The sequence below is a fragment of the Leptodactylus fuscus genome, chromosome 9 (genome assembly GCF_031893055.1).
Source record: "Leptodactylus fuscus isolate aLepFus1 chromosome 9, aLepFus1.hap2, whole genome shotgun sequence".
NCBI classification, from domain to species: Eukaryota; Metazoa; Chordata; class Amphibia; order Anura; family Leptodactylidae; genus Leptodactylus; species Leptodactylus fuscus.
The window spans coordinates 88,124,032-88,142,033 of record NC_134273.1 but is presented as its reverse complement, the minus strand read 5'-3'; the positions used below and the strand labels follow the sequence as shown (position 1 = coordinate 88,142,033).

General features: G+C 46.0%; 1 protein-coding gene and 1 long non-coding RNA gene across 2 annotated transcripts in view; one reads left to right on the top strand and one right to left on the bottom strand.

The window, feature by feature from the left end:
• Window positions 1-18,002, top strand: part of GRM7 (glutamate metabotropic receptor 7) — a 301,873-nt gene that overhangs the window by 170,705 nt on the left and 113,166 nt on the right. The window contains exons 5-6 of the mRNA XM_075286784.1: window positions 11,133-11,273; window positions 14,638-14,838. Coding sequence (XP_075142885.1) covers window positions 11,133-11,273; window positions 14,638-14,838 — 342 coding nt within the window. The remainder of the gene's footprint in view (window positions 1-11,132; window positions 11,274-14,637; window positions 14,839-18,002) is intronic.
• Window positions 1-18,002, bottom strand: part of LOC142218229 (uncharacterized) — a 108,479-nt gene that overhangs the window by 12,172 nt on the left and 78,305 nt on the right. The window lies entirely within an intron of this gene.

Genomic DNA, 18,002 nt, shown 5'->3' with positions numbered 1-18,002 from the left:
CTAGCTAGGAGTGGAAATTAGTAATCTGAGGGTATACTGCACAAGGACTGAGGTTATACTGCACAAGGGCTGAGGTTATACTGCACAAGGACTGAGGTTATACTGCACAAGGGCTGAGGATATCCTACACAAGGACTGAGGTTATACTGCACAAGGACTGAGGTTATACTGCACAAGGACTGAGGTTATACTGCACAAGGACTGAGGTTATACTGCACAAGGGCTGAGGTTATACTGCACAAGGGCTGAGGTTATACTGCACAAGGACTGAGGTTATACTGCACAAGGACTGAGGTTATACTGCACAAGGACTGAGGTTATACTGCACAAGGGCTGAGGTTATACTGCACAAGGACTGAGGTTATACTGCACAAGGGCTGAGGTTATACTACACAAGGACTGAGGTTATACTGCACAAGGGCTGAGGATATCCTACACAAGGACTGAGGTTATACTGCACAAGGACTGAGGTTATACTGCACAAGGACTGAGGTTATACTGCACAAGGGCTGAGGTTATACTGCACAAGGACTGAGGTTATACTGCACAAGGGCTGAGGTTATACTGCACAAGGACTGAGGTTATACTGCACAAGGGCTGAGGATATCCTACACAAGGACTGAGGTTATACTGCACAAGGGCTGAGGTTATACTGCACAAGGACTGAGGTTATACTGCACAAGGGCTGAGGTTATACTGCACAAGGACTGAGGTTATACTGCACAAGGGCTGAGGTTATACTGCACAAGGACTGAGGTTATACTGCACAAGGGCTGAGGATATCCTACACAAGGACTGAGGTTATACTGCACAAGGACTGAGGTTATACTGCACAAGGACTGAGGTTATACTACACAAGGGCTGAGGTTATACTGCACAAGTACTGAGGTTATATTGCACAAGGACTGAGGTTATACTGCACAAGGGCTGAGGTTATGCTGCACAAGGACTGAGGTTATACTGCACAAGGACTGAGGTTATACTGCACAAGGGCTGAGGTGATACTGCACAATGACTGAGGTTATACTGCACAAGGACTGAGGTTATACTGCACAAGGACTGAGGTTATACTACACAAGGGCTGAGGTTATACTGCACAAGGACTGAGGTTATACTGCACAAGGGCTGAGGTTATACTGCACAAGGACTGAGGTTATACTGCACAAGGGCTGAGGATATCCTACACAAGGACTGAGGTTATACTGCACAAGGACTGAGGTTATACTGCACAAGGACTGAGGTTATACTACACAAGGGCTGAGGTTATACTGCACAAGTACTGAGGTTATATTGCACAAGGACTGAGGTTATACTGCACAAGGGCTGAGGTTATGCTGCACAAGGACTGAGGTTATACTGCACAAGGACTGAGGTTATACTGCACAAGGGCTGAGGTGATACTGCACAATGACTGAGGTTATACTGCACAAGGACTGAGGTTATACTGCACAAGGGCTGAGGTTATACTGCACAAGGACTGAGGTTATACTGCACAAGGGCTGAGGTTATACTGCACAAGGACTGAGGTTATACTTACAAGGACTGAGGTAATAATCATCATCATCATCATCTGCGATATCTGATGCCAGGTATTTCGATTCTGGGGTAAGAGCTACTGATACAATGATGAAGCCAAATGCCAGAGATCATCTTGTGTGTTTGGCGCCACTTATGTAGAATGTTATACCTGGTGCCAGTTTCTGCTCTTTTTCTCTGCTTGGTGCCATTTATTAGAGGTGACGCTTTATACCGATCCCTATTTTGGCCAAATAATAAACTGCTGGGCTTTATAGTTCTCAGTATAAGATGGCCACAATGTGTTGTTTATGCAGTCACCTGGCAGACTGGCACATGGCGCTGTGCGTGTCACTGGTATCTATGGCCAACAGGTGGGTGCCCTGCAGTGATCAGGACAGGTATGTGAGTAGAGGAAAGCTGTTACCTGTCTGAGGGGGGCGGGGGCGTCCGCTCTAATTATCTGACGATGTCGTCTCTGTTACATGCTAATGAATCGGAGCAGAATTAGAGGAGACGCGTTTAATGTCACCGTTTCATCATCTAATATGAAGCATCTGCTCCGCACAACGCAACAGACGATTTGTTTTAAGGGAAAAATACGCCTGTCATTTACATTGCTAAAAAGGTAACTAAACGGAGAGCCGGCGGGGTGGGGGAGGGGAGCGGCGTTCAGGGGAAACCGGTGACTTGAAGGAGAATGCGCTTTAAGGAGCGCTGCTCTGAGGGGGCACCGGGCTAATAGGAATATTAATGAAGCAAATTTATCTCTAGAGCTTAAAATGTCACTGGAAAACACGGGGTCACCTCGTCATGATGGCGGTGTAATGAGAGCCAGTGACTGACAAGCCGAGAAATTAGGATGAAATAAACCAGAACACCCTGATGTCACAAGGTCTAGAATCAAAGGGGAACTGGTGGTGGCCAAGCATTGGGTTATTCCTTGGGGGTCCTAGAGGCCCCCTAATAGTGATCAACCATCTATGTCATTGTGAAAGTGCAAAGTGCACCGTGATGAAGGAGTCTGGCCACCATGAAGGAGTCTGGTCATCATGAAGGAGTCTGGTCATCATGAAGGAGTCTGGTCATCATGAAGGAGTCTGGTCATCATGAAGGAGTCTGGTCATCATGAAGGAGTCTGGCCACGGTGAAGGAGTCTGGCAACGGTGAAGGAGTCCGGTCATTATGAAGGAGTCTGGCCACGGTGAAGGAGTCCGGTCATTATGAAGGAGTCTGGCCACCATGAAGGAGTCTGGCCACCATGAAGGAGTCTGGTCATCATGAAGGAGTCTGGCCACGGTGAAGGAGTCTGGCAACGGTGAAGGAGTCCAGTCATTATGAAGGAGTCTGGCCACGGTGAAGGAGTCCGGTCATTATGAAGGAGTCTGGCCACGGTGAAGGAGTCCGGTCATTATGAAGGAGTCTGGCTACGGTGAAGGAGACTGGTTGGCATGAAGGAGTCTGGCCACGGCGAAGGAGTCTGGCAACGGTGAAGGAGTTTGGCCGCCATGAAGGAGTCTGGCCACGGTGAAGGAGTCCGGTCATTATGAAGGAGTCTGGCTACGGTGAAGGAGACTGGTTGGCATGAAGGAGTCTGGCCACGGCGAAGGAGTCTGGCCACGGCGAAGGAGTCTGGCAACGGTGAAGGAGTTTGGCCGCCATGAAGGAGTCTGGCCACGGTGAAGGAGTCTGGCTGTAGTAAAGGAGTCTGGTCATCATGAAGGAGTCTGGGAAGAGAGAAGATTTTTAGCTCTTTCTATGGGAACAGGCAGAGCTCTAATACCATGAGTACACTACATGTACCAGCCAGCCCGCCGGTGAACATTCAACCATTCATTCGGGAGAGGGGGGACACACTGGGTGCTGCACCCATTGGATATTGTAACATGTGACTTCTCAGTTTGTTGTTCTATATTGATACAATGTATTATGGGGGCATACACTGAATACACTGGGTGCTGCACCCATTGGATACATTGTCTTGGGTCCTGTGACTGTTCAGTCTTGTTCTATATTGATACATTGTATTATGGGGTACACTGGATACACTGGGTGCTGCTCCCATTGGATACATTATCCTGGGTCATGTGACTTCTAAGTTTGTTGTTCTATGTTGATACATTATATTATGGGAGGGGGCAGTACACTAGATACATTGTCTTGGGTCATATGACTGTTCAGTCTTGTTCTATATTGATACAATGTATTATGGGGGCATACACTGAATACACTGGGTGCTGCACCCATTGGATACATTGTCTTGGGTCATGTGACTGTTCAGTCTTGTTCTATATTGATACATTGTATTATGGGGTACACTGGATACAGTGAATGCTGCTCCCATTGGATACATTATCCTGGGTCATGTGACTTCTAAGTTTGTTGTTCTATGTTGATACATTATATTATGGGAGGGGGCAGTACACTAGATACATTGTCTTGGGTCATGTGACTGTTCAGTCTTGTTCTATATTGATACAATGTATTATGGGGGCATACACTGAATACACTGGGTGCTGCACCCATTGGATACATTGTCTTGGGTCATGTGACTGTTCAGTCTTGTTCTATATTGATACATTGTATTATGGGGTACACTGGATACAGTGAATGCTGCTCCCATTGGATACATTATCCTGGGTCATGTGACTTCTCAGTTTGTTGTTCTATGTTGATACATTATATTATGGGAGGGGGCAGTACACTAGATACATTGTTTTGGGTCATGTGACTGTTCAGTCTTGTTCTATATTGATACATTGTATCTAGTCTCTGTATACATGAGCCTATAGACAGGGGTTACATAACCTCTACATCATTACCGCAGAGGACACACAGCGACGTCGCTCGGCTCTTTGATGCGATCATTCATGTTGATTAATTATGCTAAATGGATAAGGTCACATCTCATTTGCATAATGCAAGAAAGGCCCAAGGAGCGTCGCGGTAACGCAGTAATTGCATCTTAATCACTTGATTTGTAAAGTGTTCAGCTTAAGTAGCTATTACTGATGGAAGCCTCAGTTTCAGCAGGGGGGCCCGGGCCCTGGAGGGGCCACATGGAAGTGACAAAGGAACAGGACATTGATATAAACATGGAGCCGCTGTGTCAGATGAGCAGAAGCCTGCAGAGATAATTAGAGGAAGGAGGAGAAGAGATGTCAGGGCGAGCCGTGACCATATAGACGAGGGTGAGGAGGGTGAGGAGGGCACTGACCTAAATACGGACTGTAGGATTATTGCTGCAGGCTACTACAAGAGACAGGAGGGCTAAACCATCGGGTCCAAGGAGAAGCCTCAGAAACACTACCTACTGATGGTTTCCAAGGACAATCTCTGCACAGTGGAGGAAAACAAACTGCAACCTAAGAGGTGATAATGGAGAGATATGACTAAGATGGCGGCTGTAGGGCTCATGTATGTCAGCTTGGTAAAGACCATTCACCCCCTTACAGAGGTTTCCCTGTCAACAACTTGGAGATTGATGGGGGTCAAATGCTCCCCCTGATCATGAGACCTGGGATTATTCCTCCATTCTGAAGGTTTTGTGGTCGGAAGGGCGAGCCCCAGCTCTATTCACTTTACCGTAATAGGGCCGCTGGCTCTGGATATATCCGAAGTACAGCAGTCTCATTCAAGTGACTGGAGTGGGGGTGCCCCTGTCCATCCACTGTACCAAAACACCCCCATTCTGCAGATTGGTAGGGGTCCCAGTAATCGGAGTCTCACCAATCTGTAAGGTATCCCTTGTCCTGTGTATAGAGTATAATTCGGTGAGGGGAGAATCCTTTAAATGGGATAAGTGTCTGATTATTGGGATCCAACAACTAGGACCCCCAGGAATTGTGAGAACAGAGGTCCTGAGTCCCCAGTGGTCTTGTAGAAAGCTGCAGCCACCACTAGGGGGAGCCCAAGGCCTAACTGCAGACTGTGTTATTACTGAGTCCAATGTATATGCAGCCAGCTCCTGAGCACCCCCAGTGGTGACTGCAGGCAGCACAATGTTATCACGCCACCGTGTGATTGTGCAGAGGGTTTGGAGCTCTGTGTCAGGAAATCGGGTATAAAGATACATTAAGAAACGAATAAGTGCAGGACCTTCTAATGACGTCTAATGAAAAGTGATCTGGAAATTCCCTTTAAGGAATGAGACTTATTTTTGGTCTGGGGGTGTCACAAGCTATTCCTATTGTGAGGATAACCTGGTGACAGTAATGTCTGTTCTATATTTATGGGTTTTCTGGAAGGAACAAACAGTCGGCGCGGTTGCGTGGCGCCAGCGCAGGGTCCTGATTCATGAATGGAGCGAGTTCTGGGCTGTGGCGACGTTTCCATTTATCTGAGGCTTAATAGTCTGTGTTCAGATGCAAACACGCTTTTAATGGCTCTGCCCTTTAATACAAAGCGCTCGCTCGGCTGCATTGTGTGACAGTCGCCGTCGCTGACGCTGCGCTCCGCGGCGGGTGAGACTTTCATCACAATTAATTGAGACTTAGCGAGAAACCTCCAGAAAATCTCAGCTTATTAATTGTATCAGGAGGTAGATGAGGTGAACTTACCTATCCTGGGAGAGAAGCGGCGCCACTGTATATAAGGCTTGATATACTGTAGTAGGCCACAGCTCCAAGAGGCATGGTCACCCATCTCTCCAAGAATCCTGATCTGCTTAGGTTGGTAACAGCCCCGATTGTTATAGGGATAAGGGATGTCACTCAGCTTTCCTAGTATCCTGCAGGCCATACAGCTTTGTCTATACTTACAAGGCTTTCAAGAGGGACATCAGGGAGATTCTGAATATAGAAACATTAGCTGCCTAAAAGTTTTGCACCATCATCTGTCCTTATTCATGACCCTGAAAGTCTGTGCAATCCCGATCCCAATGCAGTCAGTGGGGTTACTGCACCCCATTCACGTACACTTGGCAATTGTTTTCTTCCACCTTGATGTGTCACTTATTTGGGGTGGAATCCGTGAGGGGACTGATGGTTGGATCGGCTGCAGATCGGTGGCAGAATCCACAGCAGAAAATCTACATTGGAAAATATTCTGTTGTATGAACATGGCCCAGTGCAGCGACTCAGATCCGGGTAACCCTCCTCATTAGCCCGTGACCCTCGCTGGCCCCCGGAGATGGCGACTCTTTATCGCTCGGATCCAGTTAGCATGTTATCCGTAGTTGCACAGGACAAGCCCGGTGTCTGTCACAGCCGAGTGCGGCGCTCGCATTACAATAGAATTTTCCCAGTTCCCCGGAGAACGACAAAGATAATAAGAAAAACAATGTTTCCCTCCGCAGCTTTCATATTCTGCCATCTCTCTGTTACTCCATGCATACCAGCCCACAATTAAATACTGACTGGCAAAGCAGAGAGAAGCGGCGCAGTCACCCCAGGGACGCACACGTGCAGATGTGTCTGGCAGGAAGCCAAGGGAAGCTTCCCGATCCTGTGGAGAGAGATCGCTGAACCCGGAGTCACCGACTAACCAGAGACTGAGGAGACAGAAAATATAAAGACCGCAGAACCCATCCAGATATCACCATGGGATTAATGTGCGCTGTATACAGCAGAATAGTGAGCGCAGCTCTGGAGTATAATACAGGATAAGTAATGTAATGTATGTACACAGTGACTGTACCAGCAGAATAGTGAGCGCAGCTCTGGAGTATAATACAGGATAAGTAATGTAATGTATGTACACAGTGACTGTACCAGCAGAATAGTGAGCGCAGCTCTGGAGTATAATACAGGATAAGTAATGTAATGTATGTACACAGTGACTGCACCAGCAGAATAGTGAGCGCAGCTCTGGAGTATAATACAGGATAAGTAATGTAATGTATGTACACAGTGACTGTACCAGCAGAATAGTGAGCGCAGCTCTGGAGTATAATACAGGATAAGTAATGTAATGTATGTACACAGTGACTGTACCAGCAGAATAGTGAGCGCAGCTCTGGAGTATAATACAGGATAAGTAATGTAATGTATGTACACAGTGACTGTACCAGCAGAATAGTGAGCGCAGCTCTGGAGTATAATACAGGATAAGTAATGTAATGTATGTGCACAGTGACTGTACCAGCAGAATAGTGAGCGCAGCTCTGGAGTATAATACAGGATAAGTAATGTAATGTATGTACACAGTGACTGCACCAGCAGAATAGTGAGCGCAGCTCTGGAGTATAATACAGGATAAGTAATGTAATGTATGTACACAGTGACTGCACCAGCAGAATAGTGAGCGCAGCTCTGGAGTATAATACAGGATAAGTAATGTAATGTATGTATACAGTGACTGCACCAGCAGAATAGTGAGCACAGCTCTGGTGTATAATACAGGATAAGTAATGTAATGTATGTACACAGTGACTGCACCAGCAGAATAGTGAGCGCAGCTCTGGAGTATAATACAGGATAAGTAATGTAATGTATGTACACAGTGACTGCACCAGCAGAATAGTGAGCGCAGCTCTGGAGTATAATACAGGATAAGTAATGTAATGTATGTACACAGTGACTGCACCAGCAGAATAGTGAACACAGCTCTGGAGTATAATACAGGATTAGTAATGTAATGTATGTACACAGTGACTGTACCAGCAGAATAGTGAGCGCAGCTCTGGAGTATAATACAGGATAAGTAATGTAATGTATGTACACAGTGACTGCACCAGCAGAATAGTGAACACAGCTCCGGAGTATAATACAGGTATAGTAATGTAATGTATGTACACAGTGACTGCACCAGCAGATTATTGGATACAGGCTATTATAATGTAATAATATGACAGGGGTCTTTTTATCTGTAACCTGTCCTGTTAATGGGTTGGGGTATTGTGTTGCCCCTTCCACCTGACGGACCCCGCTTTGTTTCCTCTCTGACTTTCACGCTTTGCTCGTCGCTCTTTGTCATCCTGTGAGCTTTGCAGAGTGACACATTGTATATTTCGATGTTGGGAGCTGCACAGATGGCTCGCTCTATAGAAGGCACTTGGCATTGTTGCGGAGACGTTCTGGGTACTTAGCTCCCTCCTGCTGAACCTCACACTGCAGATAAATTCACCTGTCTGAAATATTTATCAGCCAAGAAGCATCTTCCCCGGGGACAGGCGAGAATGCAGACACCACAGGGATACAACCTGAGGATGACATCAACGTGTTAAGAGAGGCCTCCTATGGAGAGATTTCCACTAGCCAAACACATCACTGTGATCCAGACAAATCACTGCCGCATGGAGGGGACGCTGCGCACACACAAAGCCCAGCACAAGAAATGCAACGCCCAAGGAGCTCATGGTATACAGAAGTAGTATACAGTATACAACACACCGTGACAGAACTCTGTATACTTGTATACCACTGTCAAGGATGTAATGGATTATATTATGGGGGGGGGGGGGGACATATCCAGTGCGCCGTCTTGTTTCTCAGTTCTGCAGCAAATTTGTCGCACAACGATAAGAAATCAGTTGCACCTTTAACTATGACTAAAATGTTTCTAGAGTTTTTTTTGCCCCCTTCCCCCGCCTACTAAAAATTAGCAAAGTTGCAATTAAGCAAAGTGTCTAATCTCTGACCAAATTGAAAGCCACGCCCACTTGACAATCTAACATGCATGATACAAATGGTTAGTCGACGTGTCCTGCAGCGGGTGTCCTGCCGGATTTATGAGGAGGTCTCTGGTGTAGATTATAGTTGGGGGTGTCGGGCTGACCCAGCCTCCTCCTGCCATGCCCCGCCCACTTTTATAAAAAGTAGCGAAATCCAAAATCCAAGGAACCAAAATTTGTAACTTTCTGTAAAGTGTAAACCTGGAGCAAGTCACATAATACGGGGTGTACAGTACACGGAGCCAAGAAAGTAACACATACAGTGAGAACTGAGGAAAAAGTTCCAAATTTGGATCTCATGAGACAAGTTTTTGGTTGTTTTTGCCCCGCACCCTCCTAATGGATGACTTGAGCTCCTGAGTTGTAAGACGCCATATTGGCGCACACTTAGAGGGCTCAGGTACAGGCACCTTTGCCCATAGGAGGGGACTATGGGGTCCTCTGCCTTACTATTTGAGTCACTGACAGGTGGGGGGCGCTCTTCCCATATAGGCTCATGCCAGGGCAGAAACTGGATCATAGGAATTGTCAGACTACCATAGTAAGGCGCTCAGGGAGAATTATTTTTGGGATCTGGTGAAGGGGTCTCCTCCTGACTCAAGGCCAGTGATTTGGGGTGGGGTCTCTGGTATAGTCTAAAATTGTTCTAAGCGCTTCAGTAACATTCAGAGGCTAAAAATTGGTGCACGCCTATTCCTGCTTGAGCTGAGGGTTTGTTACAATTGTATCCATTCTATACAACCTGGCCCGCTCCAGACTGACACGTTACCTGCACTGATACATTGTAACAAACTGCTAGGACTGATGTGTTTAGGGCAAGTTCACACGGCGGAAACCTTTTTAAGTCAATGGGAGCTTTTTTTTGCAGGGGGATTCCACGTCAAAATCTGCCTGCAAAACACTCCATCTGAACAGACCCTTACAGAGCATTGTCTAGCCTTGATACAACTGTAACAAACCCTCAGCTGGGAGAAGTTTTAGGCTTATAGATGTGGATGCAGAAGATAATTCACGTTTGGTGACGGCGAGCAGAGATGTGGGTTTGGGCTCAAAATTGCAAATTCGGCATCACCTGCAGCTCCTGTTATATCTCCATGTGCAGAAAAATGGCAAAAATGTCACCTATGAACGTGGCCTTACAGGAATTTGGGAAAGTTGGGTGTCAGCGGCATTGGAGGCTGAGGTGGCGCCCATGTTACCCAGCTTTCCCAGGATCAGATACAAGCAGTGGAATATAATTTGTAACCACTTTGCAGTAGAGGACGATTCAAGGTCTGATATTACCTGGTCAGAATCCAGGAGGGACTGATGTCCTGCCAGCGACAGCTGCAGCAGTGCCGGGCGCCCGGGGCGGCCTGAGGAGGAGGATGGGACATGTAGTTCACAAACAGCTTGGAGCTCCCTAGGCCACTCACACCTGATGTGAAGATAATAAAAGAGCGGCCATGAATAATCCAGTGCGGGATAACCATAAAACAATCGGCACATGATGGCGGCACCGGGCCCTATGCAAATACTCCAAATAGACGTCAGAAAGGGAAACGCTCCTAATTAATCCTGATTGGCGACTGTTAATGATGCACTTGTGTAATTATATATTCATATGCATACAGGGGAGGTAGGGAGGGACACGGCGGATTCCTGCACGTCACATCCTCACAGCTGAGCAGGCCCAGATTGTCACAATATAGCAGGGACTTACAACATGCAGAGGATGGGGGGATGGGGGGAAGGGGGGTGCGCCAGTCCTATAGATGTATGGCACAGTCCAGATATATATACGCCCATTACATAACTTTCCATAGACCCTGAATGACATATAAATGTCTGCACTGCCCTGTCTTTGCCCTGTGTCAGTTTTCAGATTCATGAACCAGGAAGATCAGGATAAACAAATGCAAAGGGAAAAAAATCAATATCAGGGTGAAACAGGGGGATTTCATTGAAGTTTTACTTAGGTAACATTAACCCTTACACTAACTACTGGTTTGGTTATCCTCACCAGGGTTTGACGCCTATTTCACCTCTCGGACCCTGGAGAACAACAGGAGGAACGTCTGGTTTGCAGAATATTGGGAGGAAAACTTTAACTGTAAACTGACCATAACCGGATCTAAGAAGGAGGACACAGACCGCAAGTGCACAGGTAAGAGGAGGGCGAAGATACAGCAGGGGATACAATATCATCTATCTATCTATCTATCTATCTATCTATCTATCTATCTATCTATCTATCTATCTCCTATCTATCTATCTCCTATCTATCTATCTATCTATCTCCTATCTATCTATCTATCTATCTATCTATCTATCTATCTATCTATCTATCTATCTCCTATCTATCTATCTCCTATCTATCTATCTATCTATCTATCTCCTATCTATCTATCTATCTATCTATCTATCTATCTATCATCTATCTATCTATCTATCTATCTATCTATCTCCTATCTATCTATCTCCTATCTATCTATCTATCTCCTATCTATCTATCTATCTATCTATCTATCTATCTATCTATCTCCTATCTATCTATCTATCTATCTATCTATCTATCTCCTATCTATCTATCTATCTATCTATCTATCTCCTATCTATCTATCTATCTATCTATCTATCTATCTATCTATTTATCTATCTATCTCCTATCTATCTATCTCCTATCTATCTATCTATCTATCTATCTATCTATCTATCTATCTCCTATCTATCTATCTATCTATCTATCTATCTATCTATCTATTTATCTATCTATCTCCTATCTATCTATCTATCTATCTATCTATCTATCTATCTCCTATCTATCTATCTATCTATCTATCTATCTATCTCTCTCTCTCTCTCTCTCTCTCTCTCATGTCTATGTATCTATCTGTCTCATCTCTCTCTCTCTCTCTCATATCCATCTGTCTCTCTCTCTCTCTCTCCATCCCCCTCTCCCCTGTATAAATATTTGTACATTGGCGCCCATTAGGACCATCCATCTGAGCTCTCCCCGCAGAGGGACAGATATATTTGTGGAGATGATACAACATTTCAGCATTAGAGGCTTTTCATGGTCTGACGCTCCGTGAAGGACATTTCCGTGAGGTTCTCCTTGGGCCGGCGCCAGCTGAGACTCCAGAACTGAGACAGGAGATAGAGATGAAAGTGAGAAAAGCATCAGGTGGGACAGGCAAGAGCCGGGAACAACCCGGACACGACCGTCTGTATTAGATCCATTAACTTCTAGTTATTATCTGTCACTCTCATTCTGAGGAGAAAGATCTATAGGAAGGAAATCTCAGAGAAGACTTGTGTCTTATCCTTTACCGGTCACCGGCCAAAAACATGGAAACAAAAAGAGACATCCATGGCAAGATGTAAGAGTGACATAAAGAAGAGCAGGCCATGGAGACATCTCAGCATCTTAGGATGGAGTCTGCAGATTGTGTCACACTTGTCTTCCTAGCTAGGTCACTACTTTGTTAGTTCATGGGGCCTGATGCCAAGAAGTGGCCACGGAAAGTTCTATCTACAGAACAATAGACAATATAATATCCATAGTATTGTACTGCCCAGCATGTTATATGATAATGTTATGATGTCATGTGTGATGTCATCACAAGATATGCCACAAGGGAATCCCACCTCAGACCCCAACTCAAGACAGGGGGTAATTGTGGGCCTGGATTAGCGTCTGCAGGAAGGGACGTGTGACTGGAACTCTGGGGCATAGACGTGGCTGGCACTATAGTGGGCATCTCAGGGATGTACCTGTGACTGTGAGTCTATGGGGCATTGGTAGGAGGTACCTGTGGCTGGCAGTCTGGAGGGTATATGTGACTGGACACTGTAGTGGGCATCTATTGGAAGTTCCTACATTTGGCACTCTAGAGTCTGCAAGACCAGCGCTCTAAGGGTAAATGACTCTCTGAAGAGTATATTTGGCGAGCACTCTAATGGGTGTCTATGGAGGGTATCCATGCTTGGCTTATATGCTTGGAGCACTCTGGGGACATCTGTGTGAGGACTCTGTGACTAGTATTTTAGGGGGTGTCTGTGATTGGCACCCTAGGGGGCACCTATGTTTTGTACTGTAGTGTAAATATCTGTCTGCACTCTAGGGGTATAAATGGCTGCCACTCTATTGGGCATATGTGATATCAGTAAATTACACTATGAAGGGTATATGGGGGGTATTTGCCACTCTTGCCACTCTGGGGGCATACATGTATCTGGCTTTCTGAGGGCATATGTGAGACTGGCACTCTGGGGGCATATAAGTGACTGGCACTCTGGAGCATATATGTGACTGGCTCTCTGGGGGTATATATATGACTGGCTCTCTGGGGGCATATATATGACTGACACTCTGGAGCATATATGTGACTGGCTCTCTGTGGGCATATACGTGACTTGCACTCTGGAGCATATATGTGACTAGAACTATGGGGGCATATATGTGACTGGCACACTGGATCATATATGTGACTGGCCCTCTGGGGGCATATATGTGACTAGAACTATGGGGGCATATATGTGACTGGCCCTCTGGGGGCATATATGTGACTAGAACTATGGGGGCATATATGTGGCTGGCACTCTGGGGGCATATATTTGACTGGCACTCTGGGGGCATATATGTGACTAGAACTATGGGGGCATATATGTGACTGGCACTCTGGGGGCATATATGTGACTGGCACTCTGGGGGCATATATGTGACTAGAACTATGGGGGCATATATGTGACTGGCACTCTGAAGCATATATGTGACTGGCACTCTGGGGGCATATATGTGACTGGCACACTGGATCATATATGTGACTGGCGCTCTAGGGGCATATATGTGACTGGCACACTGGATCATATATGTGACTGGCACTCTGGGGGCATATACGTGACTGGCACACTGGATCATATATGTGACTGGCACTCTGGGGGCATATACGTGACTGGCACACTGGATCATATATGTGACTGGCGCTCTGGGGGCATATATGTGACTGGCGCTCTGGGGACATATATGTGACTGGTACTCTGGGGCATATATGTAACTGGCACTCTGGGTGCATAGGTGGTTGGCACTCTGGGGGCATATATTGTTGGCACGTTCTAGGGTCGCTGTAGGTCACTATATGTCCCTAGTTGCTTTGAACATGTCAGGGGGTATCCTCATCAGTGGTCTTGGTGCCAGGAACCCCTAGTATACAGGTGCCCACGTGTCCTCATGCCCCTTGAATTCATGGCACAGATTTCCTTCATCTCCTGCAGCATCCACAGCCTGATGACAGAGCTCAGAGATCCAGCAACAGCTCCGTGCACCGCACCCTAAATATACCGTACCTGTGCAGAGGACATGAGCAAGACCTCACCCCCTGCCAACCTGCACAATAGCCCTTCCCCATGTCCTCTGATGGGCTCAGGATCTCTTCTCATTGGTTGATAATTCTCTTATATTTGATGATTTTTCCTTATTTTTTGTTCTCTTTGAGTAGATTCATCTTGGTCGTCTTCTCTTCCCACAGGTCAGGAACGAATCGGACAGGACTCCCCGTACGAGCAGGATGGCAGGGTGCAGTTTGTGGTGGATGCGGTGTACGCCATGGCTCATGCCCTGCACAATATGATTAAGGATCTGTGCCCTGGCTCTTCTGGCCTGTGCCCTGCGGTCGACCCTCCGGTGGGGAAGAAACTTCTCAAATATATCCGCAATGTCAGCTTTAATGGTGAGAGCTTTTATCTGACACATGAATATGTATGGTGTGAACATGAGCAACCTGTGCAGGTGCTAATGGGCCATGGCACACAATTCACACACTGCAGTTTTACAGATTTTTTTCTTGGCATTTAATTTTTTTTGTAGGTCACATATGACGTGTTCAAGTCTACGGCGAATACTAGAAGTCTATGTACTGAGGACTTAGGAATGTATCTATAATATACAATTAGGGTTCAGTGATCGGGATCGGAAAAGATCGGATCCCGATCGTCGACTGAGCAAATTTCACGATCGGGATCAGTTGGAAAATGATCGGAAATTGGATTTTAAAATCAATCCTGAAATCTCAAGATCGGCTCAACCCCAGCCCTGAAATCTCAAGATCCTTCTGTGCTGCCATTGGAGCCTCCAGTGCCCTCAAGGATAGAGGGTGAGCTATAGGGCAGCGCCAGGATCCATCTGTATCAGAGACGCCATATGACATCCATCAGGTCTCTAAGTATACCTTATAGCGGTAAAGTTCCCCTCGCCCGCCGCGTCCACAGTGACGCTTTCCTCCGCCATTACGGCTAATGCGCGATTTTCTCCCCTTCTGAATGATTACAGCCGCGATGTCTTATCAAAGGGAACATGAAACAGATTCTTCTGTTCCGCGCAAGAGACGACAACGAATTCTGTCCCTGATATATATTTTTTTCTAAGAATGAATTAATTTAACTCCTCGCCCGGATCTTTTCATATCGGCTGAGAAGCGTAAAAAAAACTGGAAATCGCCGGCTAAATTGCTGAATAATTAGCGCAGCTTTTTTCTCTGACACAGGGCATTAGCAGCGGGACATGAAACCTTGTCCGTGTTTTAGCCAGAATAGTCCCGTCTGCCTCCAGCGCACAATACCCGCCAAATTACCAAAATGAGCTCAATTAGACTTTGCAGGAAATGGAGAGAATTATTAAAGAAATCATTGGGTGGCGAAAAAAAAAAACGAATAATAAGACTCTGGAGCTGGAGAGAATCCCGCACGGCGGGGCGGCGGGCACGTACCACGTACAAGACGGGCAGGAGCCAAGTGGCTTCCATGGGAGAGCCTTAATGTATGGCGCAGTAATGTGCAGCCTGCTGCGACTAATAGGGCCCGAAACAAGGAAATGGTGACCTGATTTGGGGCCTTTTGTAATCCTCCGGGGATAATGGAAGTTTTTTCAGGACGCGCCGGTCTAGGTTTGATGGAGAAAACGAGGTTTCCATTAGCGCCGCTACTTAGCCTATTGTTTCTAAGAAGGGAAACAATGATACATTGTAACTGAGACGCTCCTGGTGATACGTGAGGAGGTTGGCAGCGGAAACAAGCCTACAATGTAACAAGTTACAGAACGCCCCTGGCGAGGAGGTTGGCGGCGACACTTTTATAACCTTGAGTGGCATCTTAATAGGGTAAATTACCTCTTAGAAAGTGACTCTTGTACGTTACGCCAAAGTTGTACAGTCTCGGAATCAAACAAATTCCGGAATTGAAACGATTTTATAACTGCAAAGTTTACGAAACTCATTATTGCTTGTTAACTCATTTCTGGTCTTTTGCCTTTTTTGTATCTGATCGATTTATTGGACAGGGTTTGGGGCAGGACACGGACAATCGCTCAATTGGACATTTTACGTATTTGTGGTCCGCTCCGGAGGTGGAGTATATCCGATCACTGTCCTGCCTGCACCCCTCCCCCATCCCCAGGGTCCTGCATTGTCATTTTTAAAAAACCCAAATTTTTCTGCCTAAATAAACTCAATTTTTTGCATAAGAAAGATTACAATAAAATCTACACATGTGCCATATGGCGGTATTATATCTTCTTACCTGGAGCCTTGCTTTTCAATAAGGAGTGTTTTAAGGAAAACATAAGACCCCCCATAGCAAGCCGTAGCAGGTTTTTTTCGGCAGTTTTCCTCTGCGGTCTTTCTGTCCCTATTATACCTGTACAAAATTTCCGGAGGTATAACTGACTTGCTGCAATTTCCAGAAATGGAACGGTTTTTAATATCGCTGCAGATATTTTTCCTCAATGTGTGGACGGGATTGGACGGAATCTCATTCACTTTGCAGATAATGTAAAATGCAGCGTTTTTTGCAACCTATTTGCAACGTGGTGCCTCGGCCTTGGGCTGAATTCAGATGGTGCAGAGAAGAAGAACTGCAGGAAGGCATTGTGGCTGTTTTTTTCATTGAGTTTTTTCTGTGTTTTTTATATACTTTTTCCTTCCCTATTACATCTATAGGGAAACTGCTTGCGATTCCACGGCTGATATTCCCAAGCTGTATGTGTTCTGAAGACGCCGCCAAGCCTTATCCACATCTCTTTTTGCAATGTGTCTGCAAAATGCAGCGTTTAGGGGGTTTTTTTTCTGCATTTCACCAATGTGGGGCTTTAGCTTTATGGCTGATGTGTAGATGCAATGGAGAAAAATGCAACAAAAAATACTGCAGAGAAGGCATTGCTAAAAGCGTTTTGTGCAGTTTATTAATCTTATATGTGTTACACATTGATGGATTCATTTATTGGACCTGCAAAATAAAATCTGCACCAAAACTGTGAGGAGTTATTGCAATGCAGTGTTAACTACATCCCATATGCATGGTGTGAATGCAGGCTAAGGGTCTGTTCATATATAACTTTTTTTGGTTGTATATAATATATAATTAGACTGCTGCCCGGGGCTGGTCCTGCCTCATAGCGGCCATCTCTGCAATAAGTCATGTTAAGGGTAAGGACTGAAGTGCTGCAGGAACCCAGGATTGCACCGAGTGTCCCTGCGGACATCAGCAGCAGTTATGTTGTGTCTCTCAGGCCCGGTTCACATCTGCAAATCCACTTGGGGCCCAATCAAACGGAGACTTATATGTATTAAAAAGCAGTTCACTAAGAAACCACACGGACCCTATAGACTATAATGGGGTCCACGTGGTGTCCGCACAAATCATGTGGAGAGAAAAGTGCTGCTTGCAGGATCCCGAGCAGAAACCGCACAGACCCCATTAAGTCTGTGGAGTCCGTGAGTTTTCATTGCTCACCGCTTTTTAATACATATAGGTTTCCGTTTGCGGGGTCCCCAAGTGGAATATCAAGCCTAGACATGAACCTGTGAACCGAGGGTCAGCTTTACATCGGGGCTTGATGAAT